General features: G+C 51.4%; 10 protein-coding genes across 10 annotated transcripts; 4 read left to right on the top strand and 6 right to left on the bottom strand.

The window, feature by feature from the left end:
- Positions 1-248: 248 nt before the first annotated feature.
- POX_f07815 (uncharacterized protein) lies at positions 249-805 on the bottom strand (the record flags this gene model as incomplete). Its single annotated transcript, XM_050116609.1, has 2 exons — positions 249-603; positions 732-805. The coding sequence occupies 2 exons, from the start codon at positions 803-805 to the stop codon at positions 249-251; spliced, it is 429 nt and encodes a 142-aa protein (XP_049966748.1).
- A 549-nt stretch (positions 806-1,354) lies between these two features.
- On the top strand, positions 1,355-1,873 carry POX_f07814 (uncharacterized protein; the record flags this gene model as incomplete). The annotated part of the gene is made up of 1 exon (XM_050116608.1): positions 1,355-1,873. One exon carries the CDS (start codon positions 1,355-1,357, stop codon positions 1,871-1,873), a length of 519 nt encoding a protein of 172 aa, XP_049966747.1.
- A 344-nt stretch (positions 1,874-2,217) lies between these two features.
- POX_f07813 (CAAX prenyl protease 1) lies at positions 2,218-3,883 on the bottom strand (the record flags this gene model as incomplete). Its single annotated transcript, XM_050116607.1, has 5 exons — positions 2,218-2,450; positions 2,525-2,717; positions 2,780-3,526; positions 3,594-3,776; positions 3,869-3,883. 5 exons carry the CDS (start codon positions 3,881-3,883, stop codon positions 2,218-2,220), a joined length of 1,371 nt encoding a protein of 456 aa, XP_049966746.1.
- Positions 3,884-4,730: 847 nt separating this feature from the next.
- Positions 4,731-6,671, bottom strand: POX_f07812 (Eukaryotic translation initiation factor 2 subunit gamma; the record flags this gene model as incomplete). Its single annotated transcript, XM_050116606.1, has 7 exons — positions 4,731-4,761; positions 4,834-5,166; positions 5,220-5,433; positions 5,510-5,928; positions 5,997-6,176; positions 6,247-6,334; positions 6,401-6,671. 7 exons carry the CDS (start codon positions 6,669-6,671, stop codon positions 4,731-4,733), a joined length of 1,536 nt encoding a protein of 511 aa, XP_049966745.1.
- Positions 6,672-7,345: 674 nt separating this feature from the next.
- POX_f07811 (uncharacterized protein) lies at positions 7,346-8,913 on the bottom strand (the record flags this gene model as incomplete). Its single annotated transcript, XM_050116605.1, has 2 exons — positions 7,346-7,930; positions 7,987-8,913. 2 exons carry the CDS (start codon positions 8,911-8,913, stop codon positions 7,346-7,348), a joined length of 1,512 nt encoding a protein of 503 aa, XP_049966744.1.
- Positions 8,914-10,829: 1,916 nt separating this feature from the next.
- POX_f07810 (Chromatin modification-related protein eaf1) lies at positions 10,830-15,263 on the top strand (the record flags this gene model as incomplete). Its single annotated transcript, XM_050116604.1, has 3 exons — positions 10,830-10,873; positions 10,963-11,094; positions 11,207-15,263. 3 exons carry the CDS (start codon positions 10,830-10,832, stop codon positions 15,261-15,263), a joined length of 4,233 nt encoding a protein of 1,410 aa, XP_049966743.1.
- Positions 15,264-16,335: 1,072 nt separating this feature from the next.
- Positions 16,336-17,886, top strand: POX_f07809 (Pre-mRNA-splicing factor spp2; the record flags this gene model as incomplete). Its single annotated transcript, XM_050116603.1, has 1 exon — positions 16,336-17,886. One exon carries the CDS (start codon positions 16,336-16,338, stop codon positions 17,884-17,886), a length of 1,551 nt encoding a protein of 516 aa, XP_049966742.1.
- A 314-nt stretch (positions 17,887-18,200) lies between these two features.
- POX_f07808 (uncharacterized protein) lies at positions 18,201-21,243 on the bottom strand (the record flags this gene model as incomplete). The annotated part of the gene is made up of 3 exons (XM_050116602.1): positions 18,201-20,914; positions 20,981-21,008; positions 21,070-21,243. The coding sequence occupies 3 exons, from the start codon at positions 21,241-21,243 to the stop codon at positions 18,201-18,203; spliced, it is 2,916 nt and encodes a 971-aa protein (XP_049966741.1).
- Positions 21,244-22,061: 818 nt separating this feature from the next.
- On the top strand, positions 22,062-24,509 carry POX_f07807 (uncharacterized protein; the record flags this gene model as incomplete). The annotated part of the gene is made up of 3 exons (XM_050116601.1): positions 22,062-22,232; positions 22,292-22,536; positions 22,592-24,509. 3 exons carry the CDS (start codon positions 22,062-22,064, stop codon positions 24,507-24,509), a joined length of 2,334 nt encoding a protein of 777 aa, XP_049966740.1.
- A 454-nt stretch (positions 24,510-24,963) lies between these two features.
- POX_f07806 (putative mRNA-splicing protein ubp10) lies at positions 24,964-26,842 on the bottom strand (the record flags this gene model as incomplete). The annotated part of the gene is made up of 2 exons (XM_050116600.1): positions 24,964-26,123; positions 26,185-26,842. The coding sequence occupies 2 exons, from the start codon at positions 26,840-26,842 to the stop codon at positions 24,964-24,966; spliced, it is 1,818 nt and encodes a 605-aa protein (XP_049966739.1).
- Positions 26,843-26,953: the final 111 nt, after the last annotated feature.

The raw sequence follows: 26,953 nt of genomic DNA, 5'->3' as shown, positions 1-26,953 counted from the left end.
AAGAATCGTTATATCGATTCGATTCCGGGTGTTTTCGATTTCCAACCCAAATTTCACTATAATACAAATATGCCAGCGGCCAACTTGCGACTCTTGAAGTCAGTTTGACTCCCGGCAAAATGCGAATATCTCGCCTCTATTGACTGCCATCTCCACACTCGTTTCGGCCCACATCGACGCTCATGGTAGACACACCTTCCCCAGCAACCCTCTCAAGGGACACATCTTTATACAGCACAATGCATATTCTACCAGCTCATAGCCCTGCGGCCCTTGAGACGCCGGCGAGTAATAACCAGCCGTCCTTTCCTGCTCGTATTACGAGCAAGGAAGCCCGAGCGACGCTTCTGCACTCGCCGTGAGGGGCGGAATGTATTACGCTTGACGCCCAGGGCAGCGGTCGCCGAGAAAGCGCGAGTCTGAGGAGGAAGCAATGAGAAGATCGAGGGGAGAGAAGAGGTGGTTGCTGAAGGAGCCCGAGAAAAGAGAGGCTGATTGGAGACGAGGGCGCGAGTTGGCGTCGAGAGGAGCGTGGAGGAAAAGAAACGGGCGGAGGGAGAAGCCGCAGGTGTTGTGAGCGTTCGTGGGGTCAATTGCGAGATTCTGGATGCATCAACGACTTTTTGGTAAGCGACCTTTCATGATAGCTGTGTGGATATGGGAAACGGGGTTTTCGGATGGCGGAGGACAAGTCGGGATTGAGAAGAACTCGTGTGTATGCCTGGACGAACCTGGTTGTGGGCATGCGCGTGGCAGATGCTGCGCTTTGAATTGAGGGCAGAGCCCTGCAGCGAATACAGAACATTGTTGATCACTGGGGAGCGGACGGAAAAGAGTGCTGGCCGCAGGCGTTCGAGTGGTATTTTGGAGATGTGGAGGCGGTCTTCTGGGCGTTGTTGGACTGAGAGGCGCGGCGTCGGGAAGTTTGGACCAAATTTTAAGCGCGGAGCCGCAGGCGCGGCTGGGTCGATCGGATTTGACAGTCAAGTTGAACTCTACTGGAGACAGAACTACTACAAATATACAGATCGAGGGGGTTTTAGAAAATCAAAGAAAAGACACAGGTTTCTTACATTGTGCAGTGTATCTGGAAATATTCCTTTTCGAAGTAATCAGAAAAACAGCGATTGTACGCCGGGTTCTTTGCATATGCTACTGGATTAGGACTAGCGTTTGTGAACTTTTTTGTCGCAAATGCGACAGCTTCTCCGCCAAATTTCTTCAGCGACTATTACCACATCAGCTCCGCCGAATCCAGCTCCATATATCACAGTCGAGCTTGAGACTTTGTCGGTGAACAATCACCTCAATTTCAATTTACTGCCATTGGCCACGTGCTCGCGACAAAGACAAAATGAGCGCTCAAGGCCCCGCGGCCCTCCCGCCGACCACAGTGCTCAGCACCAAGCCCATTTCTCAGTCCGAAGCCCATGAATTCCTGGCCATGTACTTGGAGCGCGCACGAACAGACGCTTCCCTCCAGCCCAACGCCAGCATCAACGAAAGTGGTCCCGTTTCCCGCACAACCTCCGCGGCTCCAAACTTGATCCTCCACAACTTGAAGCGTGTACAAGCCGGTCTGGCCGGTGAAGTGCTGGGTCGGGATCTGACTGTGCAAAAGCAGAATCCCGGCGAGGACTACTTGGACGTTCCCACGACTGAAGCGACACAAGATCCCCTTGAAAATGGGGAGGATGGCGAGAAAGACGATACGGAGATGAATGACGTGGAGATGGAGACCGAAGCCGAGGCTTTTGCGCAACAGGAAGAGCAGCAGGCTAGTGTGGACAAGGAAGAGCGCAAGAGGAGAAAGAAGGAGCGACGTCTGGCCGAGAAGAAGGCCAAAGCGAAGAAGGCGGAGGACTCGGATTGATTCCCTTTTTGCTACTTTGCGAGGTCCTTGGACCATGGGGGCGTTGTTGCATTGGGTCGGAGTTAAACCTTTCGTTTTGTGGTCTTTCTCATGTGATTTTTGCAGTGTCTGTTCGACTCGAGATTTAAAAGTGGACCACCCAACCTAACTATTGTGTCTGAATTTCTTACGATTTCAGAATATGCAGGCAATTTTTGTACCAAGCACGTCGACTTTCTACACCCGACCGTGGGACGGGTGCGAATGACGCCCAATCCTCAACCTCCAGAGGCCCTTGGATGACGCGTCGCCTATCTCTCTCATCCGTGACAATCGAGACCATTCTTCCACCCGTATTCAAAATCTCACAGCTCGCGATCAGTAGCTTTGACTGGCTTCTCGTGGTCATCCTCCTTTCCACTGGTAACCTTACCTCCCTTCCAGCCGAGAGCGGCGAGGCGCTCGGTCAGAATGGGGTGAGAGTAGTGGTAACTAGCGTACATCCAGTCTGCGTCCATGGTGCTGAGGTTCTGGATTTGCAGCTTCATGAGCGATGCGGCGAGTTCGTTGGAGAATCCGAGACCCTGGGCAAAGGCATCTGTGCAAGACGAAAAGTCAGATCAATGGCGAAAAGATTCAGCGTAAATTTCGGACGAAAAAAGTGGGACATACCTGCTTCAAATTCAAACTTGCGACTCAGGATGTTCATCAGGAGCTTCACCACGGCATCCATGGGAGCAAGAGCATCCGAGAAGAGCAGGAACCCGATCATGATGGGCTGATCTTTGACAAACCCGAAGGATTGGTAAAGGGACCGATTGTTCACGAAGACGGAGAACAAGGCGAAGATGTAGAACATGTGGAACTGAAGATATGTCAGTCTGCAATCGAAGGTTTGGCCAATGGCCCCATTCCAATGTCACCCACCTGAGCAATACCAAAGAGCTTGGTAGTGTGGCTCAGTTTCCAGTGACCGAGCTCATGGCTGAGGACAGCGACCACTTCCTGGGGTTCACTCTTCTCGAGCAAAGTGTCGTAGATGACAATGTGCTTCTTCCAGGGCAGACCGTAGAAATAGGCATTGCTGTGGGCGCTGCGCTTGCTACCGTCGATAACGTGCAATTCCGAGAGAGGGAACTTCAGCTTCTTGGCGAGAGCTTCCACTCCGGTCTTGATTTCACCGGGTTGCAGGGGAGAGAGCTTGTTGAAGAGCGGCAGGATGACCACGGGATAGATCGTGATGGCAAAGACCTGAACAAAGATTCCGAACAACCAAAGATAGTAGAAAAAGGAGTTTCCAGTCTTCTGAACAATCTTCAGTACGGCGCTGATGATTGGAGTGCCCAGAACGATACCCAGCATCTGGCCCTTGAGCATGTCCGTCACCCAGAGCTTGACAGTCTGCTTGTTGAAACCGAACTTCTCTTCCAGCACAAATGTGTTGTAATATGAGACCGGAAGAGAGAGGACCGTGCTGAGAATGTTGAACCCGAAGATGAAGAGAAGCGTTTGCGAAATCTCGCCTTGGAACCGGTCGGGGAAGTACCGCGCCAGCGCGAGGCCTGCAACCCCCCAGAGCTTGGGGAGCACATCGCCGTAGACAAAGACAACATTTTGGATCTGACCATATAAACCGGAAACGAAGCCGAACTTGGCTTTGGCGCGACCATACGCCTAAAAGATACGGGCAGGCTTGTCAGCTCTCAGAAGCTCGACCTAGCTTGTTTGCGCATCATCTTACCTGACTTTGGTCAAAGACCTTCTGCGTGACCTCCCCCTCAAGAACCTTGGGAGCTTTGGTCTTTTGGAGCACCTTGTACTGTCGAAGAGACAAAAGGCCTTCAAGGACAAACTGGCCCAAAGAGAAGCCTACGAGGACATTCTTCCACGGGAAGAGCGGCCGGTCGAGAAGACGCGCTAGTTGCTGGAAGATGACAGCTGTTAATTCTCCATGTTCGCCGAGACTGAATTCCACAAATTTCAATGACACATTAAGCCTCACATGCAAAGACTCACCTCGAGAATCCACATGATGCAGACAAACGATGAATACGAAAGGAGGGAAACATGAAACGCCGAAGAAGCTACTCTGTTATTGCGGGTTGCCTTAGTCAGATCGCTAGGGCCGCCCAGTCTGGGCCCGGACTACACTCGCAATCAATTCAACCTTTGGGGCCACTTGCTGGTCTCATGGGTTTAACATTCTTAATTTCCAAGGTTGCCAGCGATTAGAATCCACCGTCGAACTCCGACCGTCGTAATTATGGCTATCAGCCATCGGTGGAGCTACGAAAACATCGCTCTGCGAGGATGCATCTTCCGGAGTGGACACAAGAAGATGGTCCCACAACTTACACTTGGACCTTAGTCCGAGATGCCTGTGATGTCTACCGAACATCAAAGAAAGTAATAAAGGAAAGATGCCTGTTGATTCTGCATATATTTGCCGTAAAAGACCAAACACACTGAGACTTGATGGCCACCCTTGATCAATCCGGCTCGTATTTTTGAACCGCCGCCTACAGGGAGAATCCACAGTCTCTTACACAAAACCACATCAGTGGGTTCTATCGAGCAGAAATGACAAGGAGACCGTGGAGGAGAACATGAAGAAGACGACCATATTCTTAAACAAAGAATCCTTTCTAATCAACCGGGGATATCTGTAAATCTCATGCTTTCGCCTTTTCCGACTCGTCGTGAACGTGAAGCTTTTGGCGATCAAAGACCGCGGAGCATTAAGCCCCAAGTGAGAGCGAATGGTCGGAGCGCCATGAGCTAAGGATTCAGGAGACTGCGTCTGTCAAACTGTCCTCGCGCGGTCTATATCTCCCCGACTTGAGTCACTCAAATACTAGTCATCACCTGGAGGCATCTTTTAGTGCGCAATTGGCTCAATCGTGTTACCCCTATGAAGCAAGTGCGTTGTTAGCCGGTGGGGGAATGGTTGTCGAATCATCTTGGAAAGGTCATGTACGTACGCGACAATGTTGGCCCAACCGATCAGACGCCAGTGCTTCTCAATTCTTCGGCTGATGGCAATCTTCTCACCAATCTCCGTGCACGCAGGGCTGGTCAAGCTGAGCTTGGCAGCATCGGCCTTGACACCCAAAACCTTGGCACCCGTGGCGGTGGAACCAATGTTCACCATCAGAACTTCATTCTTAGCCAGCTTGGCAACCTTGGCTTGCTTGCCGTCGGCGGTCTTGACACCGAGGAGACGACGAAGCAAGAAGTAGTTGACCTCAATCTCCGTGTAAATGGCGGGGAGGCGGCCACGGTGGCCCAGCACGAAACCAACAAGACGATCCGCACTAATACACAAGTCAGCATGTATGTGATGTCTATTCCCAAAAGTGAGACATACCGGCAAAGGGTGGGATCAATACGGGTACCAACACCGATGAGACCACCAGGAGTGGCGAAGCGCAACGGGTTGTTCTCAGCGAACAAGGACTCGATGCGGGAGAAGATGGGACGGCATTGGATGTTGCCAGCCTCATCCTTTGTGACAAGACCGGGACGGATTTCAATCTCGTCGTTCTCCTTCAAGACACCCTGAAGAATGGAACCACCGGCAACTGTAACGGAATGATGGGTTAATCGACCTGACCCTTCAAAGCAGAGAATTCAGTGCAGTATTCTCAGGGAACTTACCACCACCCTTGAGCTCATCAATTTCCGCACCGGGCTTGTTGACATCGAAACTTCGGATGACCATGAGCTGAGGAGTCTCGCTGTAATTCCTGATGGGCATGGGCAGAGAGACAAGGGCCTCGTTGACGGCATCGATGTTGTACTTCAACTGGGCGGAGATGGGGATGACAGGGGAACCATCGGCAACAGTTCCGCGGATGAACTTGAGGATAGACTGGTAGTGTTGCAGAGCACTCTCCTCACGCAGCAGATCGACCTTGTTCTGAAGGATGACCATGTGGCTCAACTTCATGATCTCAATCGCAGCCAAGTGCTCAGAGGTCTGGGGCTGAGGGCACGATTCGTTTCCGGCAATCAAAAGAAGGGCGGCGTCCATGACGGCAGCACCGGACAACATGGTACTCATGAGAATATCGTGCCTATGAAAAGACAAGGATCCAATATTAGCCTATGGACTTGCAGAAACTGGGGAAACAATGCAACTTACCCGGGGCAGTCAACAAAGGAAACATGACGAAGCAGGCGATAAGTGCCCTCGCATCCATCACGCTCACAAGGCGGGTCAATCTCCTTCGCACTGTTGTAGCTCTTGTAGCAGGTCGGCCGAGGGCAAGCAGGGTTGTCACACTTGTAGATCTTCGCATTCGCATAACCCAGCTTGATCGTGCTGGACGAGGTAACCAAAGGTTAGTGTCAGGGATTCAAACGAGCCAAGAATGGGCAAGCGTTTTGCTTACATGTTACGCTCCAACTCGTTCTTGAATCGGACGGTTTGAACCTCTGAAATAGCCTTCACAACCGTACTCTTACCGTGAGCGACGTGACCTAGCGAACCGAGTGATGTTAACAGCCAAGCACGACGGTTTGAAGTTCACCTCGAGTGCGCCCTACCGATTGTGCCGATGTTCTGAGTAGCCTGACGAGCGATAACTTCGGGCGACAAAGGCGTCAACGTAGACAGGTCCAAGGTAGCCGGGTCAGGTTGCTCGGGGAGCCAAGGACGCTTGGGGGCCTCGGGGGGCGGAGCGGCGGACTTCTTCATCGCAGACTTGAGAGGCTTCTCGTCAAGAGGCTCCTGGTCGTCAAATTCCTGGGCATTGGTGGCATCGAGATTGGGGCTACCCGGGAGTGAATCATCGGAGAAATCGCCGTTGGAAGCCATGTTGAAAAAATCGATCGCGCGATCAGTAGCAGCCGTCTCTGCTTCAAGTTGAATAAAAGAGGCGAGACCGCTTTTTCGGATTTCGAGAAAGCAGACGGCAACAAGTCAAATGGTGCCGAGGAGACAAAGAACCAGACAGGAGGCAAGATGAAAATTGCTGGTGGGCGACGATACGGTCGAAGAAGGCAATAGTGGGGGGGGAGGTTTTGTGCAGTGGAGAGCGAGCGGGCGGTGTCTTGCTCAACGGGAACTCTTTGTACGCTTGAATCCTTGGGGCTTCGAGGAAAGGCGATCGGTCATACTCGTAATGCCTCTTGCGTCTATCTGGTTTAAGCTCTGGTTTATAAATGTTTTTCCCAGTGATCACAGAGTCGAATTCTTCAGTGTCTCAATTTGTTGCTGGTTACAACTGCTACAACCGAGGTCCATGGCCCCGTTGGAGGTCAATGGAGGCTCAAAGACAGTACATGTTCCATTGCTAACGAGTGACTACGATGCCTTCCATGCTATTGAGCCTTCGTGCATCCTTGATACGAGGTGATCAACAATCTCATCTAGAAGGGTTCTGAACGTTATAGATGGATGGATTTGTTTTTCAGGTTACTCTGGCGTAAGCGGCACAGTGGGTAACTGGGTATATACAATGGCCAAACCTCGGCGGGGACATCTTAGTCCTACTCATCATCGTCATCGCTCTCGGACTCCTCTTCCTCCTCCTCGTCAGATTCCTCATCGGCCGAGTCCAAAAGAGTCGATGCATCCTCGGCTGGAAGCATAACAAAGGCAGCTAGGCAAGTGATGCGGTTTCCAGTTTCGTACGTCGTCAAGAGAGTCCCGACTTGGCCGGCCGTTTCGGCGCCGGCCTTGGAGCCTTTGGAGCCCTTGCTTGAGAGCAAAGATTTCGAATTGATCTTCCAGATACGCACCACGCCATCGCTGTTTCCAGTGACCGCAAGAAGGTTCTTGCTGTTGTCGGCCGGTTGGTTCTCTAAATTTAAGACTTCAAAATCCTTGATTCGTCCAGGGAAACCGGCCTGTTTTCCACCAATCTGCGCAGTCGCGACTGCATGAGGAATGGTCGATTCATCGCCGTCCTCGGGATCTCGCAGCGTAGAGGTTGAGTAGAAAACAACTCGGCCATCTTCTGTGGATACAGCAAGGAGATCTTCTGTCTTATCGCCGTCGCCCACGGAAACATACTTCATTTCATGAATCTTACTCCGAGGGCCGGGCAGAACCCTGCATTTAGGCGTAGAATCCTACATCGACGGTCAGTTTGTAACACCCAATCACAACACTGGGCGCGTAAACTTACAACACCAAAGACAACAGCACCCCACTCGAATGCCACGGCAAACTCCTCCCCGGCAGCGTTCCATGCTAGACGCCGACCCTCTCCACTGCTGTACTTTCCCTCCTTGACACTCTGGAGAATTTCTCGCCCAAAGTTCAATACACCAGCCTTTTTGCCTGTGACCAAATTCCAAAGTCGCATGCACTTTTCGCCCTTGCCCACGCTCAGCATCAACTTCATACTGGGATGAACTGCGAAATGATTGACACCCGATGGCGCAGCCCCTGGCGGAGCAGTATCACCGCTGGGGCGACCTTGAACCTTTGGGTGTGGCGCTTTGATTGTTGAGACAACCGACCAGTCACGAGTCTTTGAGATGGAAATTTCGTTGTCTTCTGCGGCTGCGAGGAGCTTGCTGCGCGAGGGAAAGCTTAAGGTGGTGATACTGGCGGAATGATGGAGAAGTGATCCGAGCTCACGGTTCTTGGGGTTTTCCAGGATTTTGTTACCGGCGAGTGTTGGCACAGACGGATACTCATCGCTCACAGCAGGAGGTGCAGCGGCCAGTGAGTATAACTGGATTCTCTCGTCGGTTGACCCTGAGGCGAGGAAAACTTTTTGGGCATCCGGCGAGTCAGTGGCCTTGGGCATTGGGGACAAAGCCAGACAGCGAATCGCGGAGCCATGGGCCTCGAATAAGAACGAGTCAACGCATTGAATAGTAGATTGGGGGTCTTTTGAGACGACCTCCTTGGCGAGTAAAGCAGATGCAGGAATTCCAGCTGTGAAGCCGTGCAGCACTCGTTCGTAGGAGCCCGTGACAACTTGGACTGTAACGGCGGCATCAGGAACCTCTGATGGAGTAGGTGCCGATTTGGCTGTTTTGGCGGAATTTCCTGCAGCTACCACCTCCTCCTTGGTAGATTCATTGCGCTTGCGTTTAGCCATGGCTCTGGTGAGATGTGGGAAAACAATGGACAAGAACGATGTTGCGGGCGTGGAGATGCCGAACACTGGATATCGCTATCTCGATATTTTTTTTCTGCCGGTTATCAGTCAGGCCGATAGAGAATGTGGGTGCCCTGTTGCCTGAATCGTCAGCCCTGCTAACTCTCTGTCTTTACCGCGGATCCGCCCGTGGTGCGTGAGATACCGAAGGAAAGCATGACGGGCTGTCAGGGATGATTCACCGCCGCCGTCGCCGCCTACTGTCGCCCAGTCGATTCAAGGCCCCAGGCATATCAGCATCCGTGACATTTTGAAGGTCAGTAATCCGAGTTATCACTCCTGTTCTTTTTCCTTGATGGCCCAAACACAAAAGCTGTATCCTAGATTTATATCCGGGTTCAAAGGATGACTTTCTGATGTGGACCAGTGACGCGAAAGGGTCTAGGTAAGGCTAGTCTCAGTCTAGACTCCACCATCAAGATAAAATTCTATACAATCTTACTGAGTGTATTGCCTTGTAGATATACACTCGGCCTCCATTTCAATGTCGATCTCGATCATGTCGTCTGGTACAGCATGGGTAGGGTATATAGATCCAACGACCTGCAAATTCCACCTCACGCTTATTTTTTGATCAAATGGAGCCAGCTCCAGTTTTGATTCTCCTCGGGGATCAAGGAGTCCAAAGAAAGCCTGAAATAAAACTGAGGCACAGCTGCTTGCCCTAGGATTGATATAAAGGGATTGCTTGATGGGTGACTGAGCCACAGTATATCTTTTTGATGTCTTGGCGATTTCCCGTGATAGTATGCGTTTAAGTGGAACCTTCCAACATGGACTAACAAATGGGTTCCTGGGTCCATCAGCCCTCTACCTACTACCTATCTCCAGTCCATCTATCCCGTCCAGGCTGCAGGGTGCTCTGTATCACTGCCCGCTGCTCGGTTAGAAGCTGGAGGGAGCCTTTAAAGCCTACCTGGAGGGTTACTCCCGTCAACGATACCTATGGGCCTGTTAAATGCAGCTATGAGAAATGCAACCTCCCTATATACCCGAGTCACAAATTACTAGACAATCATCTGGATACCAGCACTCTGAGTGCAACCACAACAAGGCCAACGGACAAAGCTTCTATTACGAGTACTTCTAATCCAGAATTTCCGCTGAGTCACTGATTGCCTCCGGGAATAAAGTGCAGTAACGTGGTTTGCATATTGCAAACCACACTCTCTACTACCTTCGTAGGTGGTCTGTCGTGTTCGTATTCTCCCAATGCTCCTGAGAGTGGCCGTATTCAAGGTGGTCGAAGTGCTACTGTTATGAGATCTTGAATTCATGCCTGAGGCATCACTTATTTGCAAACGGCTTTCAGCTTTCCAAGGAATGTCTGTCACATTCATGTGCGTATTTACATAACGCTGGACCCTCCTTGAATTTTACATCACCACGCAAGATCCATATTTGTTTCGTAGATCAAGCACTTACATATCTGTCTCACAATTGTGGCACTAATCTACGGTCATAATCATCCTGGAAATATCATTGAAAAACTAGCTATCCGAATCCATACTGCAATTGAAGTCCAGTCTTTTTTTGTCTCTATTATCCAGCTAGGCACGGGTAGGCTGTTATGATTGCTAGGTGGTGGTGGCCAACTCCCTTCATGGCCCTTGGCAAGCACTCTGGCTGTAACTTTACCGTATCGTACCTTCACCTTTACCCAACCTCCAGCGCTTCCCTTTTCTCCCGCGCCAACCCGTACAGAAAAGTCCTCCCTTCCAAGCCTTCCATCGCTTCACGCGACCACAACATCGGATTTTATCCCTTCAAGCGATTTTTCCTGCCTGGATGATCGTGGCCAAATCGCTGTCCTTACTCTCGCGTTAATCGGATGCCGTTTACCCAAGCTAGACCTCATGCTCCGTGACGAGCTTCTCCGGTCAAAGAACGATGAGATCGCGTACGTATAAAATCTGGGCAAAATCTGGGATTTGAAAACTGCGTTTCTTTCTGCAGAAAATGATGTATTTGGGGCTGATTTTGGCCCAGGAAATGTCTGTTGTCGCGCAAGCGAAAACTGACCGAGTTGTATTATGCGACCGTGGGCTTTGAGGGCGCGACCGCCGACTCTCTCTATTCCCAGAAAGAGCAGGCCTTCCTTGAGGCTAACGACCTCACCAAGTAAGTCTGCCTGGATACCGCTCTCTGCCATCTCACCCTTCCTTTCCCGCAATAAAATAATGCGACCTCAGAATACGACCAAGCAATTCGCTCACATTTGAATCTCCCGCAGAGGTCGCTACTTCGATGAAGCTACGCTCCCGCTGCCCTCCCACAACCGATCGCAATCTCCAAGTCAAAAAGCCGCTACGTCCAGCGTCAACGCAACCCTCAAGACTTCACAGCATGCTTTTAGTGGATCACCGACGGTCGCTATCGGTGCCTCTTTGCCCCAAAATGAACCAGTGAAGACAACGCCGGCAACGAGGCCCGACACCAACCATAATGCGCAGCTATCACCAACATCATCTCAGCCAGCTTCTCGACAAGCTGGTACGAATGATCCGTTCGCCTCCGCCCCTGCCACATCCTCATCATTAGAATCTTCGACTTCCGATCAGAAGACGGTACAATTATCGGAAACTCGCCCAGTGTCTCTCCACCATGAAACCGACGTTAAACTGTCCACTGGCTCGGCAAAACAGCATGAAGCAACAGAGCAGGGTACATTACCCTCATTGGCGATCCCTACCCATCAAGTCCCACGAAAGAGATCGGATGCGCGACCTTCCACTGCTCTGGGTCACTCGTATGGCGAGCAGCCTCTCTCTCCAGCTTCATCAATTGACCCATACTCTACCAATACTCCCATCCCTGTTGCTGCGTCGCCAGACACCAGTCCCGGTGAGGAACTAGGTGAAGCAAGGAAGCTAGGTCGACCACATTCGCAGGATGCTCGATGCGTACAATATCGTGCAACCACGATCCCATCCACACCAGACGAACAGCTCCGAATGGAGGAAGCACAGTCCTTGCAACGTGCCGCTATCGACAGCGCCAAGCATGCCCATGGGGCTGCCTTACAGGATGTAGCGGACACGGGCCTCGCCAACGACGCAATGGTTGTTGATAAAGAGGTTTCAGCACTGCACCCGCGGGAAGGGATTCCCAAGACCGAGAAAGAATATGAAGCGGCAATGCCTTCTCCCAAGGATAATGTCACCCCCGAGGGGGCAGCCAGAGAAGTATCTACGGAAGCGAAGGAGCCTATCTCGATACCACTCCCTCAACCAGATGTCTCCCAGCAACGAATGACCACTCGCGTTTCGTCTGGAGCGATTCGTCACAAGTCTGTCTCGGAAATCCTTGGCGAAACCCCGCGCCAATTCAATCACGAAAAGCCCCATGCGAAGCCAGAGCCTCAGACGCCAGAGAGCTTGGCTAGAATGCGGTTCAAAGATCGCAAAATTCGGGAAAAGGAAAGAAGCCGTGTTTCCACGGTAGTATTTCCGAAACAAGCGCCCTCAGTGCAGGAGAAGACGGATGCCACGGACCTTGTCAGCCGAGAGTCGACAGATGCAGTTGCCAAGTTGAACGAAGAGCAAGATTACCTTTTTACTTTGTTCTTGAACAGGGCTTATGCTCCCCCAAGAGGAACTAATCTCAACACGCTTCTCGCCTCTGCCCATAAGACCTTGAGCACATCCAATCATTTACTTGAATATCAGGAACAGATGGATTGTCGTACGCTTCGGCGCATCTACGCTCTGCAAAATGCCAATCGTTGGCCACTTCGACAAATGAAGCGGTCCATTGAGCCGCATCGCTCCTTCAGTCATCATGATGTGCTCTTGGATCATATGAAGTGGATGCGCATTGATTTTCGCGAGGAGCGCAAGTGGAAGCTCGCCGCTGCGAAAAGCTGCGCCGAATGGTGTGCCGAGTACGTCAACAGTGACAAAGAACACCGCTCGTTGCTTCGAGTGAATGTTAAGGCGCCATCGTCAATCCCTTCAACTTCCGAAACTTCTGGGCCGGGCTTGGCCCCTTCGTCAACAACCCCTGGTGACGACTCGATAACGGTATCCCACCCTACCCCCGACCTAGTACCGTCCGCCGAAGAGGAGTCAGTGAGCGACGGCTTCAATGAGGAGCACCGGCATGATCTTCAGGACACTGTCGCCCCGGCAGCCATTTTCTCGCTGGGCTCTGACGAGTTTAACTTTTCACTTGATATGACTCCGTCAGCAGAGAAAATATTGGATGAACTACCACTCTTCGAGCCCGTTCGATTCAAGACCGGGCTCCAGCAACCAGATTTCAAAATTCTTCCGGATTCCACATGGAGGCTTGACCTCCTTCCAGTGACAAAGTTTGCTTCAACTAAGATCACTTTCCAGAGGGATGTTGAGCATCATCGCAAACTCACCCGCTTCGAATACTCTCAATATGCTTCTTCTTCCGAGCATTCCTCAGCAGACCTGCCCCCAGAGCAGAACAATGTCGCCCTCTTCCGTCCAGAGAATAAACCAATCCGAGATCGTATCCACCCTGGACATTCTTTCCGCCCCCCCACGGAGCACCCAATGCCTTCCGTTGGCTTCTTTGAGTCCCGTCAATCTTCCCAGTGGACGGTCACAGAAGACGATGAACTCCGCCGTCTGGTGAAAGAGTACTCGTACAATTGGTCTCTCATCAGTAGCTGTCTTACCCCTCCGTCCTTGTTTACCTCTGGGGCGGAACGACGAACTCCCTGGGAATGTTTCGAGCGATGGGTGGGCTTGGAAGGCTTGCCGGCGGACATGTCGAAGACCCAGTATTTCCGGGCTTACCATCAGAGACTTGAGAGCGCACAACGCACGGTGTTTGCACAACAACAGGCTGCGCAGCAACAGCAACAACAGCAAGCCGCGAACAATGGTCAACCACCGCAACCAGTTCGACGAAGAACAACGCAGCCATTACGAGTCGACAGGCGAAGATCTTCGAAGCATTTGGCATTGCTCGATGCGATGCGAAAGTTGGCCAAGAAGCGGGAGACAATTTTGCAGAAGCAGCAGCATGCGTCCCAACTTGCTTCGCTGCGAAAAGCCAATGAAGCTAATCAGCCCAAACCCCCGATCTCCTCACCAGCGGAGTTCAGTCGTCTCAAGCACGAGCGAGAAATGAAGCTTCAAGAACGACAAGAACAATACCGCCAGCAGATGATTGCCCAGCAACGGGCAAGTATGGTTGCTCAGCGTGTCGGTCAATTACCTAACCAGCAACAACCTCCACAGCAGATGATGAACGGCCCCGGACGACCTGGTAACCTACCTCCCAATATGCCGAATGCAGCCATGGTGAACGGTGTGCCGAACGGACTTCCTTCTGGAATGCCAGGCAACGTTGGTATGACTCAAGCTCGTGCACAGCCCTTACACGGCGTCCCGGCCGGGACAACGTCGGTCAATGGCCAGGTCCCAGCAAACGCAATGCACATGAAAATGATGCCCCAGGGGCAGCTGCCTAATGTGGCTGCTCGACCTGGCATGCAGATGCAGACATCCCCAGACAATGCCCGAGTGATACGCGAGGCGAACCGCCTGCAAGAACAACAACGACTGCTGCAATCCCGTCAACAACAGGTCTCACAAGGCCAAGGCCAAGGTCAGCAAGCCCCGCAACAATTTCATGCTCAGCAGTTTGCTCCGCAAGGAGGACATTCTCCGAACATGAACATGTCTGGTGTCAATGGTACCTCTAGCAACCCTGCAATTATTGCAGCCTTGCAGGCCCAAGCTGGTCTCCAGAGCCCATCACTACACAGCGGTACTCCACCGGGGGTCTCATCTTCGTCACCTCGGTTGGCTCAGCCGAACCCCCTTTCCGGCGGTGTTGTCCCAACGATCAGTACTTTCCAAAGCCAGATTCAACGAGCCAACCCCAATCTGCCAGCAGACCAGGTGAACAAGCTTGCCACTGAGCGTCTCAATCAGTATCAACAACAGCGCCTTTCACAGCAGGCCGCCATGAACGCAGCCGGTGGTGGTATGAGTAACGCGCAGGCTAATTATGCCGTCCCGCACGATAGCAAGTTCCAGCCGTCTCAGCAAGCTGCCATGCCCAATGGAGGCTCTGCTATGCAAGTTCCTCAAAATCAAGGGTTCTCTCCGATGATGCGGGTCCCGCAAAGTACACCTCAGAACAGAGTCAATGTGACGAGCTCACCGGCCGTCAACGGTAGCGCAACCCAGCCGAGCCGGAGTGCAACGCCACAAACACAGCGGAGCGGAAGTGTTCAAGTTGGCGCAGTGCCTGGCTCAAGCAAGAGTCCCCATCCGACACCCGCGCAGACTACAAGCAGCTAGGGTCACTTGTTCCCTGATGCATGCTTTGTGCTGCGTTTGGATATCTTCGCGTTGTACATAATTACTTTCTATTTTGGTCTTTCTTTTATTTATTTGCGTTAGTGGTCGGAGACAGTGTCGGCGCATCGTGTTTTGGTTTTTTACCACCTTTATGTTACCCCCGAACCCGTCTTTCGCGTGTGTCTGTTCCCCTTTACTGCGTGGCGAACTTTTTTTTGGCGCGCTCATTCATTAATGAGCCGAACGCAACACTGGCTTCTGGCTACCAGTGTTTTTGAACTTGTTGAATTTGGGCATGTATTATCTCTTGGTGTTGGTGGACTTTCTCAGGCGATTTCCCTGCTAGATCCACCGACTCACGAGTATGAATTGTATGATTAGTCTTCTCTCAAAACAAACATTCCTGTCCAGCTTGCGAGCATCTTATCCCAACTCGCAACGTCAGGTTTACTGATCACTGCAAATTTCCTAATTTCTTCACCTATCATTCGTATTTCCAAAGCGTTGTCTAGCTTCGAACTCAAGGTCCCCCAGCAGTATATCGTCTAGCTCGATGGGTTGAGTGAATTTGACACAAGGCTTTGACCGACACTCTTTGGAATGAAACTGGATGAAGTCGATGTCCTGATACCCATTTCTGCATTTCAGAAAAGTCTTATGTGAATGACCATGGCTTTTACAGCGGGTGCAGAAACGATTTTGCTTCGAGTCCCATGAGGTCAGTTCACAATGTTGTTGTTCTGATATTGCCTCTCATCACTGTTTTCTTCCCGGCCATGCCATACGATTGAAAATTTCCATGCTCTACAATGATAGCGGTGTAATTATTACCTGACCATGAACAGCAATCATGCGGCTAGGCAGCTTGAAATACGTCTCGTTCGGTTACATTGGGTTGATAGATGAGGTACTGCAGCTCCTGATTAGCCGCGCGTTTACTCCCAAATTTTGCCACCGCCGTCGTCACGAGTTTCTTGTATAGGCTCATTCACGGAGCTCTTTTGGTACAAACGTCGATTTTCTTTCGCACGGTGTGACATCATCGTCGCAGAATTCATTCAAATCCAAAGGAATGTCTACCGGTTCAGGCGCGTCACCGGCGTCCAAGAAGCCGGCCTTCTCAATACAGTCTCGTGGCCGTCCCTCCGATCATTTGACAGGCAAAAGCCGTTCCTTGGCTCGTCGTCCACATCAGCTTGAACATAACGATGACTCCTCCGAGGACGAGCAGGCTCCTGTTCATGAAGAGATATCCGGTTTTGATACTTTAACCGGTGCCCAAATCACTGCCGATGGCAAAGTAGTGAGCGACTCCAACCAGCCACTGGTCATTCCGGTCACTAGCAAAAACAACTGGCGCGATCGCCCTGGTACAAATGCGCGAAAAGGCAAGAAAAATCTTCTCCCACAAGAGGTACAGGCTTTACAAGAAGCCCAAAAAAACGGACAATTGCAAGCGGGAGGAGCGGTGGAGGTTGAGGGACCAAGCATGGCCTTTGGGTTGAGCTTTGCGCAAACGTCCCAGGAGAATGGAAGTGATGCCGCCAGCGCACAAGGTGAACGAATGGCGGATGTGCAACAAACCTCGACCGAAGAACAAAAAACAATGACAGAAGACCAATTGGCTATGCAAGCTTTGCTTCGTGAGACGACGGGTGAAGTTGAACGGCGGACAGATCTCATCATCGAGTCCTCCAAGCTTCAAGGACACGAAGATTCCGCCCCTCGCCACGACGAGGCCAGCTCTTTCCGAGCAGATGTGGCATCTCGGCCTGAGCCTGCGTCTTTGGATCAATACAATGCCATTCCCGTGGAGGAGTTTGGGGCAGCGCTGTTGCGAGGTATGGGGTGGAAAGATGGCCAATCCATTGGGCGAGGAAAATACAGCTCTTCAACTGCCGCGCAAAAGGCCAAGAATCCTAGTGTTCCTGTGCGACGTCCAGGGTTCTTGGGTATCGGCGCTAAGGACTCTGGGAAAGGTGCAGAAGTGGAACTGGGCGCATGGGGGAAATCTGCAATGCGCAAAGCTTCCAGAAAACAAGGCCAGGACAATGCAGATGGCGACGTGGAAGGTGTATACATGCCCGTGACTATGCGCAACAAAACCACAGGAGAATATATCACAGAGGAAGAGCTTGCCGAACTCAAGAAAGAATCTTCCAAAGCCCCAATCGACAAGGACGACTGGCGTGAACGAAGGGATCGAAATCTGGGATCTAGCCGCCGGGACAAAGATCGTGATTCTCGAGAATATCGCGAACGCGACTACGATGACGACCGCCCAGCTCGAAAGAACACTTCCTCCCGGCGTGATCGAAGCTCGTCTGCTGGCCGACATTCGTCTCGACGCTCGAGACATTACGACGACGGCGACCGGTCAGGTGAGCGCTCACATCGCGATCGCCCACGGGATCACGACCGAGACCGGGATCGGGATCGTGATCGTGATCGGGAAAGAGGCCATCGTGATAGGGAACGCCGTCGGGACCGCGATGACAGGGATTCACGCAGAGATCGTGACGATGAGCGGGATAGGGATCATCGAAGCGATCGTCATGGCAGCTCGAGATACTCCTCGCATTCGTCTCGGAAGGATGAAAGCTCTCATCGCAGCCGACGATAAGACCGAAAAACACGTCCATGCCCTTTTCTTGATACCCGTCTGTATCCACTCCCTTATGAAGGACAAAGCGCTCGCCCATTTGGACCAGTAAGATGTTCTTTGTATAAAATCTACCTTTCTAAAAAGAGATACCCCCAGTAATTGAAACGCATCAAAATACAATGTTATCCTAACACTAGGTCCGCTTGCATGATCTGTCCCATGAGGAAAAATTGAACAAAGGTACTATAATGAGTAATTTGAATTTTGTAGAAACAGACCCGGCCAGAGACTCCTGGAATAGATGCGCCAATGAGTAGTTTTACAAGGAATATTTAAGCCTCCAACATAATCACGTCCTTGTCATGCTCTTCCACGTCCCCCTTAGCATTGTCAGAGTCAATGCTCAAACCCATCAACCCACCAAGACCAACACCGCCATCCATTTCGTTGAGCACCCACTCGACCAAGTAGCTGTCGTCAGCAAGCTCTTCGATACGTTTGTAATGCCTCTCAGTGTATGCAGTCAAAGCCTGCATGATGTCCTTCAGGCCACCTGCGGCTCGGCCTTCTTTCCCCCGGACAGATGTCGTAGCCAGCTCAACAAAAGTCGAAGCAGGGTATGAGCGGAATAGAGCATATAGGATGCGCTGCGAGACGCGAGAAGTGCGTGCATTCGTATTCCAGTCACGAAGGCGCAATAGAAGCGTCCGCAAATTTGAGGTGCCCAAAGTTTGCAAAACCTCATCGATGGCCGGATTTCCAGTCAAGCTGTTTGCCGCGATAGCACGTTCCTCATCGGACCGGGTCGGGTCTTCAGCTGCATTGATGGCGGCCGTGAAGAGAGACAGCAAGCGGCCAGGGTGGTTGAGTTGCAGAGCAAGTGTGATGGCCTCGCGGTAGTTACCGGCGCGGATGTGATTCTGAAGCTGTTGGTCTTGCTCAATCCGCTCCGACTCAGCACTCACAGCAGCCGAGTACGTTGCCGAGGTTGTGTCGGTCCAGAACGTGACTGTCGAGTCAGCAGAGCCACTGACAAGAGCGAATGGTGTACTGTTGGCTTTTGATGAGTTTTTCTTGACGTCGTTCCTAGAACCAGAAGGCGTAGGGCTTGCCAAAGCCCAGACGCGGTCTGTATGGTTATCCAGGGTGGCTTCCGCTTCACCACTGTAAGGATTCCAGATTTTCACCAAGCCGTCGGCGGCAGCTGATGCCAACAATGGCCTTGTGTGAATAGCATGTTTGCTGGTCACAGCATCCTCCTCTTCATCGTCTTCGCTCTTCGAGACCTGTGGAGGAGGAAGCCAGATCACCTTAAGAACGCTGTTTGTGTGTCCTTCAAACGTCAAGAGACAGGCGTAGTCAGCCAAACTCCACAGCTTCACGGTCTTATCACCGGAAGCGGTAGCAACAAGGCCCCTGCTGGTGCTGGTTCCTTCTTCGGTGTTCACGATGGGTGTATTTTTAGGCGCAAATCGTACCGACCAAACACCACGCTTATGCCCACGCAAAATGCCCACAGCAGCTCCCTCTTCCGCGTCCCAGATTTTCACGGTTCGGTCCTGTGATGCAGAAGCAAAGAGTGTAGATGCAGAATCGATGTCGAGAGCATTGATGTCCTTTTCGTGTGCTTTTCGAGTGTAGACAGCCTTAGGAGAGTGAGGCTTGTCATTTTTCAGCTGACCAAGTCTCCCGGTGTCCCAGCGTTTGATAGTCCGATCCTGAGAACCAGTCATCAAGAACGCCGGGGGATGGTTGACTGGATCATTGTATGCCGGTGTTCCAGCTGGAGGTGGTACGCGCGGCAGAGCAATTGCGCCCAAGGACTCAGCATGGCCGGTTAAGACGGCAAATGACTGGAAAGACGAGGTCTTGGGATCAAGACGCCAGAGACGGGCAGTATTGTCTTTTGCGCCAGTTGCTAGCCAGTGACCAGACCAATCCACATCGAGACAAATGATGATATCTTCATGACCTTCCAAATGATGAACGTCTGCACCAAAATATTCTTCGGCTTGTGTGGTTGGTCGATCCTCGGAAGGAGCCACGGAAATCAGGCGAATGCTTTCAGTATTTGTGGCAAGTGCGAGCAATGAGCGATCAGGTCCGGCAAAGGCAAGATCGATGTACTCGTCGTCATTTCCAGAAATCCGACGAATGACCTCCAATGGCTCAACGTGGGAGCCTGGCTTGTAATCGGAGAGCGCATCAATGGAATGAAGGCGAATAGTCTGGTCTGCGTGGACAGACATCACGAAATGCAAACCACGTGAGTATTGAATAGCAACGATGGTTTCGAAATCCTCCCCAGCTTCCTGCTCCGCGGTAACTTCACTTCCACGGTTGCAGTCCCAAACTCGGATCTTGCCATTCTCGCCTCCAATCACGAATAACCCACTATCGACAATGAAAGAAGCAGCTTCCACACTCTCAAGCACCGGTATGATACGTCGCGTTTTCCAAGTAGACGCATCCCAGATAATGACAGTCTTATCGCGCGATGCAGAGAGAAGTGCATTCTCTTGCGAGGAAAATGACAAGCTGCGAACAAGAGACACATGTGACTCGAGCGTCGCAATGGATTTTCTTTTATGCAGATCCCATACGCGAACCTTACCTTCTTCCGAACCGCTCGCAAGCCGGAACCCTGCCGTTGAGCCTCGGGGGGCAGAGGAAGACTCTTCCATGTCTTCATCGTCATCCCCAGATGCTTTCTTCTTGGACTTCTTCTTGGTGCCTACCTTGGGGTCTTCCGAGATTGGTACTTCGAAAAAAGTGAGGGCAGACACAATTCCCCGATCATTAAAGTTGTGCGTTACGTATCCACCTCGAATGTCCCAAACTTTGATGCTACCATCAGATGCACCAGTGGCCAGGAGAGTGCTGGTTTGATCAATGGTAGTTGAGATGACTGGCGCAGTGTGAGGCTTGAGAGTTCGGACAAGATTTGCCTCAATGGTCTGGGAGTCGTCATCGTATGGCGAAAGCGAATATATACGCATAGACATAGACCGAGAACAAACAATGGCATGCGAAGCGGAAGGCGAGACTAAACAGCAATGAGCATTTGACGTTGCCGAGGACGGGGACAGGGACGGGGTTTTTTATGACTTACTGGCTAGACTCGTAATGATTTCGCCATCCTGGACGAAAGGACCATGTCAGAATCATTGAAAGCAGATATTTGAACAAGAGAGCACGTACACCTTCCAGGCTAGCAAGCTGATCGCCTGTCTCCAAATTGACGATCAAGGCATCCTCCCCGACGCAGGTGAGCAGAATGCGACCGCTGGCGTCCAACGAGGTGCTACCGCCCGTATAGATTGGGCGAAGCGTTCGCGACGCTTCGAACGTCGTCTTCACAATCGCCTTAGACATTGTAGAACTGACAGTGTGTCGACTTTTCACACCTCACAACCCACCGGGACAAATCGAGTCGCAAAATGCTCCGCCAACTTTTTTTAAGATTTGCAGTGTTTGCACCCCCGATAAGATAAAGCACGTGCATAAGAGCGCCGCTGCCGCCTTTGACGCGCGATCACGGGCCACGGAATCATCAACTGTGAGATCGTCAACGCTTGTTAGATATTTAGTGTCTTCGATCCGGGAACACTGGATTCCATGAAATGGCGCTCACTTGAGACAGACTGCGAATTTTCCAGGCCTCTGAATTCCTCAAGGCCTGACGGTGTCAGCTCATCATGGGTCGACAAGCTTACCTTAACCGCCTTGCTTTGGTAAGCGCTCCCAATTGTTAACTTGTCGTCGACTACTTGTTTGTCCCTTCGCATATCGAACAGAGGCTATCAATTTGAAATGTACTGGGGCACATGAATTTCGTTCTCTTGGAAATCTTGGATTACATCCTCATATTACTGCTTCTTGGGGAATATCATGGCCCCCTCGCTCTTCTGCCTTCTTTCCGTATTTCTACGTGCTGAAAACAACCACTTGGGACACGATGCTTTCTTTTTCCTTTTGCAAAAGTCTCAAATTGACATTATCCCTAGGGGCGATCGCCGTATGAGCTACCCGAGACAGAACCTGTAGATGGTACAGTCCCAGGAAGATACTCTCCCGCGATCCATTCAGATGGTTATGTACAACGTTATGATGCTCGAGGACACCCAGTCAACCCTGAATCCAAGCAGCTTGGGCGAGGCCTCCGAAGAGCTAAAAATGACATTCTGTCAACCATGGGTATCGTTGTCAGTGGCGAAGATCGCAAGACCAACTCCTTGGATGAGCAGCAAATAATCAACCAGATTGCCGCCGAAAACGACTTTGGTCTGGTTATCACCACCTTGGATCAGCTCTTTGTGTTCTTCGGAACTTGGTGGTCTTTCTCTTTGACTGGGCGCGTTAATGTAAGAAGGTGCTTCTCAACGAGATATCCAGTTTCGGCATTTAACCAAAATCGTCGCAGACCTTTCATCGCTATACGCACGCTGCGTTGCTTGACGTGATTCGAGCAGAGCGTCAGACTACAGGGGTCCTGGGCTTCTATTTTGCTGGGATACCGACTTGGGCCATCTCTAGTGGACTAGCCATCGCCAGAGAAAACCCATTGAAACGCATCTTCGCCACAGCACGCGATTATGTGCTTGACCTCACCGGGAATGACAAGCTTTCACTTGGAGTACGATCGTTTTTCATACTTAACTACTCAGTGTAAGTTCCTCTGCCCCTGTTGTGAAGAACTCGTCAATTCTCATGGATTCTTTAGTGTGCGAACATCACTTCTGCTGCTTTCTGTTGAGACCTACTTGTACTCCCTCCTTCAATCACTCGCTCTGGTCTCTTCAAGCTCGATGCCTGCCATCACCAGTCTCTTTCCATTTGGACGAAAGTCTCTCCTTTTCTTACCATCACCGCCTCGTGAAATTTCAGGATCGTCCTTGTGTCAGTTTGCATTGCAGCTGTTGACTTCTCCAGGGGTCTTGGCATGCATCCATGCTTTCTACTTGCGTCCAAATCTCGAGGAGCGGATCTATCGATTGATCCGTCGCCAACTCCCAAAACCGAAGCTGGCAGACGAACTCTCAGTCCGTGTTGCATACGACGAGAACCTCATTGACTGGATTGTGCCTACTTTGGGACGTCACTCCGAAGAGGAAACTCATAGAGAAAAACTCACGCTGCTCGAAGACATTAAGTACGAGATGTCTGTCTTTCGTAGCTGGATCGTTTCCTTCTTCAGCTTTGTTTCGCGAACCAACTCAGTCAATCGGGACCCAGGCACACCTAATCAGGAGAGGATACAACGTCTTCGCCATTCGATTGAATCTCTACAGCACCAACTGGAGGAGGTCCAGGTTCGCAACAACCTCGTCAGTGCAACCTCTGGCGCTAGCTTGGAGAGGCTCCCTGAGGAAGTCGAAGAAAACAACACGAATAACGCGAATCGCTCTAGTCTGCGACCAATTGCTGAACACGAAGATATGCCTGATTTGCACTCGGGTATAAACCAGGTTTTTACGAACGAGAATCGCATCTCTCAGTCTCCGGGAGAAATGAGTAATGATTATTTCTCCTCTGACATCGGGCCCCTTGGCCAGATAACAGCAACATCGCCTACATCCGCCGCAAGAACGCCGGGTCGCAACTTGCAAAGTGACGATAATGGGGCTTCTTCGACCAGAACTCAGCTCGATTCTCGTACAAATACCCTCTTCTCTCGCCCATCGTCTCCTGGTACATCCCCACCGACGTCGCCACGTGTGAGAGCGTCTCTCATCCACCAAGGATCTGACATTATCACTATGCAATTAGAGCTCCTGGGTGCCCGCACTCGTGGCAGACAAAATGCGGCATCGACACGCTATTCCCATGCTCTAGGCGCAGGGCATGGAGCAACAGGATTGAACCCTTTATCGACCGCATCCGATCTCAGGCCGATTGCCGATTTTCTCGAATCGCTGATAATGAACCAAGCGCAAAGCCAGGCGTCCCAAGTTCCTCCTACCGGAGAGCGTCCTAATCCCACCAGCTCCGAGCCCATGAGAAACAATCCTGCGCTACACGAAATGAGTGGCACCGAGGTCCTTGCCCGACACTCTGCGCAACCTATGTCAGCAACGGATCAGCCTGCCGAAGCAACCGACGATGATGCTGCAGTTTCACTTGCTTCCACACTGCCTCTCGAACGCCTCGAAGGACACCGAGGGTCTGCTCTTCATGGTCAATATCCCACGCTTACTGGGAATGGCCAAGGTAGAGTGGAGAATGGAGTGTCTGGCGATGCACCTCCACTACAGGGTTCTCGAGGAATGGAACAGGTGTCTCTGAGTAACCAGATTGGTGCTCACCGAGTCACCTTGCTCTCTGCTCATCCCGTGGACTCGCTTGCCTCACATCTTGCCGCATTTATTGCAACCATAATCCTCTCGCCTATTGAATCTCTATGTCTCCGATCCTTGGCAACCTCTTACGTCGCATTGTATCCACTGGCAACGGGCCGAGACTCAGTCTTACCCGTTGGGCTGTGGTTTGGGGGCACTTCGTGGCCGGAAATCTCCGCATACAGTGGCAAGGTGATCCTGATGCGCGGGATGCAGGCTGCTATTCGAGCAGGAATCTGGGGGTTCTTGGTCGGATCAACGATGAGAATTGGGCGAAAGTTCTGTGGTTGGGGGGAACTGTAGTTGTGATCATGTGAGTGGGCTGGGATTGGGGGGATAAGCAAGCAGTAAAACTATCTGGCTACAGGTCCGGGACAGAGTACTCAATGGCAAGATATGAAAGGATCTTTATTGGCGGTTCAAGAAAGACACGCCAAGATTGATTTAATTTTAAGAAGAAGCCATATGCAGGAGCGGTTATTCCGCAGCAGAGTCTTGGTATTCCGCACTTGAATTCCTCTGCTCTACACCGGGAAGTCGGGTGAGAACAAGATGCCAAGTTTGCATGTAACAGGCCATCTGAAATACGAGCATCTCAATTCCTAGAAATACACTGACCTGTCAACTGACTCGAAAGACACCATGCAGTCTTGACAACCACGAGTTCATTGAATTGACAAAGATGTCGATTCAGGCATGGCCAGTAACCCGAGTCTGATATTCCCAACAGTCGTTTCTTATACAAATTTCCCTCGCCCTAAGATTTGGCTCGGCCTTTGGCTTTAGAACTGGGTGTTTTCCTCCTTTCCCAGACCATCAAATATCCTTCGCGCGTAAACAAGGTCTCAGTTTCAGCACGCTTGACAAAGAGATCCTGAATCTCAAGCCATTCGGAGTTTCGCTGCTGCTCAGCTCCGCCAGTGTGACTTGCATTTTCTGCCGATACTGCTTTGTCGTGCAATTGAACCAGCCAGGAAACCTTTTCAGTCCCAGCCCCAGCCCCTGACGAGGACCCACCACCAGAGGCAGCGTTGATTCCCTTGTCAGCTGCGTCTTCGGTAGCACCGGGTGCCGCGATCGCAGGGTCAAGGATAATATTGGCAACGAGATCATAGAGGATGGGCTCGCTGGGTGAACAGACCGATGGGTTGGGCTCAACGTACGGAGACATGTCCAGAGATCGCGGAGAAGGGAAGGTCACAATTGTAGGGTTTCGCTCGCTTACGAATCGGTTCTTGCTGAATCTCTTTATGTGGAAGAGCAGATAAGGCGGAAGGGGATGCAGGAGTCGGTGCCGAACACGTTGCGCCATTTTCTCGGAGGCGTCACGGCCGTTGTATTTGTTGAGAAGATTGGTCAGAGGAATTTGTGGAATGATAGATTCCCGATTTGCTGACTGGAAAAGCGGCGTTGGCGGAAGGTCAAGAGTGAGGATTTGGAAGGGCGTGGTTTGGCTTTTGATGTCACCAGATTCTGTAAACACGAGACGGGCATTCTGGGTATCAGAATGTGCGGTAATCGCTTGACTTTCGATTCTGAGCTGGCCTTGAAAAGCAGCTTGAATGACACTTGTAGGGGTTGAAGATGGCTTTTTGGATCCGCCAAGAGAGAGATGTAAGTTGTTAAGGAACCAAGACAGAAATTCCACCGGGTCAGACTGGTTGGTGAGTGTGAATCGTTTTGAGGATCGCAGCGCAATCTCCTGAAGCAGCTCGTGTGGTGAAACATGCGATCGGAATGCCTTGGGGTTCCAGAGTTTCCGCACCAAAGTGCTAAAGCGGAGAACAAGTTCAGGCGTTCCGGGTGTCGGGAATTGATGGAGGAGGAAGAAGTTTCGAATGGGATGAACATGCGCTAGAAGCTGAACGACTACGTTCAGGTAGTCATTGGCTTTGATATTATTCATGCCAACGAAGCCTGTATACAAGTGAGGGTCAGCAACTAAGGCATATCTTATTGCAGCGGAGGGATTAATCACCTGGCCGATACCGCGTCCCAGAGAGATCCCAAGCGTCATGAACTTCCTTGTCCAACTTTGAGACCTCGGACTTTGTGTATACAGGATCCACCACATATTTGATGTCGTCCAAGCTCTTGCTCTTAACCTCATACCCCTCTGGTAGGACGTAAACTTTTTTTGTTCCGATATTGATGAACACATGGTGGTTGTCATCGAGGGAATGGAAGTATGCATGCGATTTGGGCCCACGGCCTTGAAAGTATTTGCCACAAACGAGACAAGCGTACACATTGATGTTAGAAAGGCTGACAGAGCAAAGCTTTTCAAAGTCGAAATCAAGAACACCCCGGTTGACAGTGTCGAGGTAAAGATCATCGTAGCCCTCCTCTGGCTGAGCTTGTCGCTTGGGCACGCTGAGGGCCGAAAGCTCTTCGTCAATATCCGAGGGACCTGAAAGGTCTTCTCCTTCACTCTGAGCCTCTCGCTCGCTGTTGGTCGTTTTCTGGGCGTCGTTACGCTCATGTACGCCGTTCTCTTGGTCGCCGGCTTGATGCGCGGTGACTGTGCCGCTGCGAAAATCACTTTCTTCGTCGTCATCGTCCACCCGCGCCTTCTTCGAGGCGGGAGAGCCCGGAATACTCTCGTCCAGCGGTAGATCAGCTTGTCTTTTCGACATTGTGCCTGGCAGTCTGCAAGTGAGGAAGCTTCAGAGATCTAGGTTCAATGGTACAGCTCTACTTTCTGCGCGATAAGCTGGGTCCGCTGCAAACATGTCAAACTCGGGGAA

Source organism: Penicillium oxalicum, chromosome VI (assembly GCF_001723175.1).
Source record: "Penicillium oxalicum strain HP7-1 chromosome VI, whole genome shotgun sequence".
NCBI lineage: Eukaryota > Fungi > Ascomycota > Eurotiomycetes > Eurotiales > Aspergillaceae > Penicillium > Penicillium oxalicum.
This window is presented reverse-complemented; position numbering and strand designations above follow the sequence as displayed.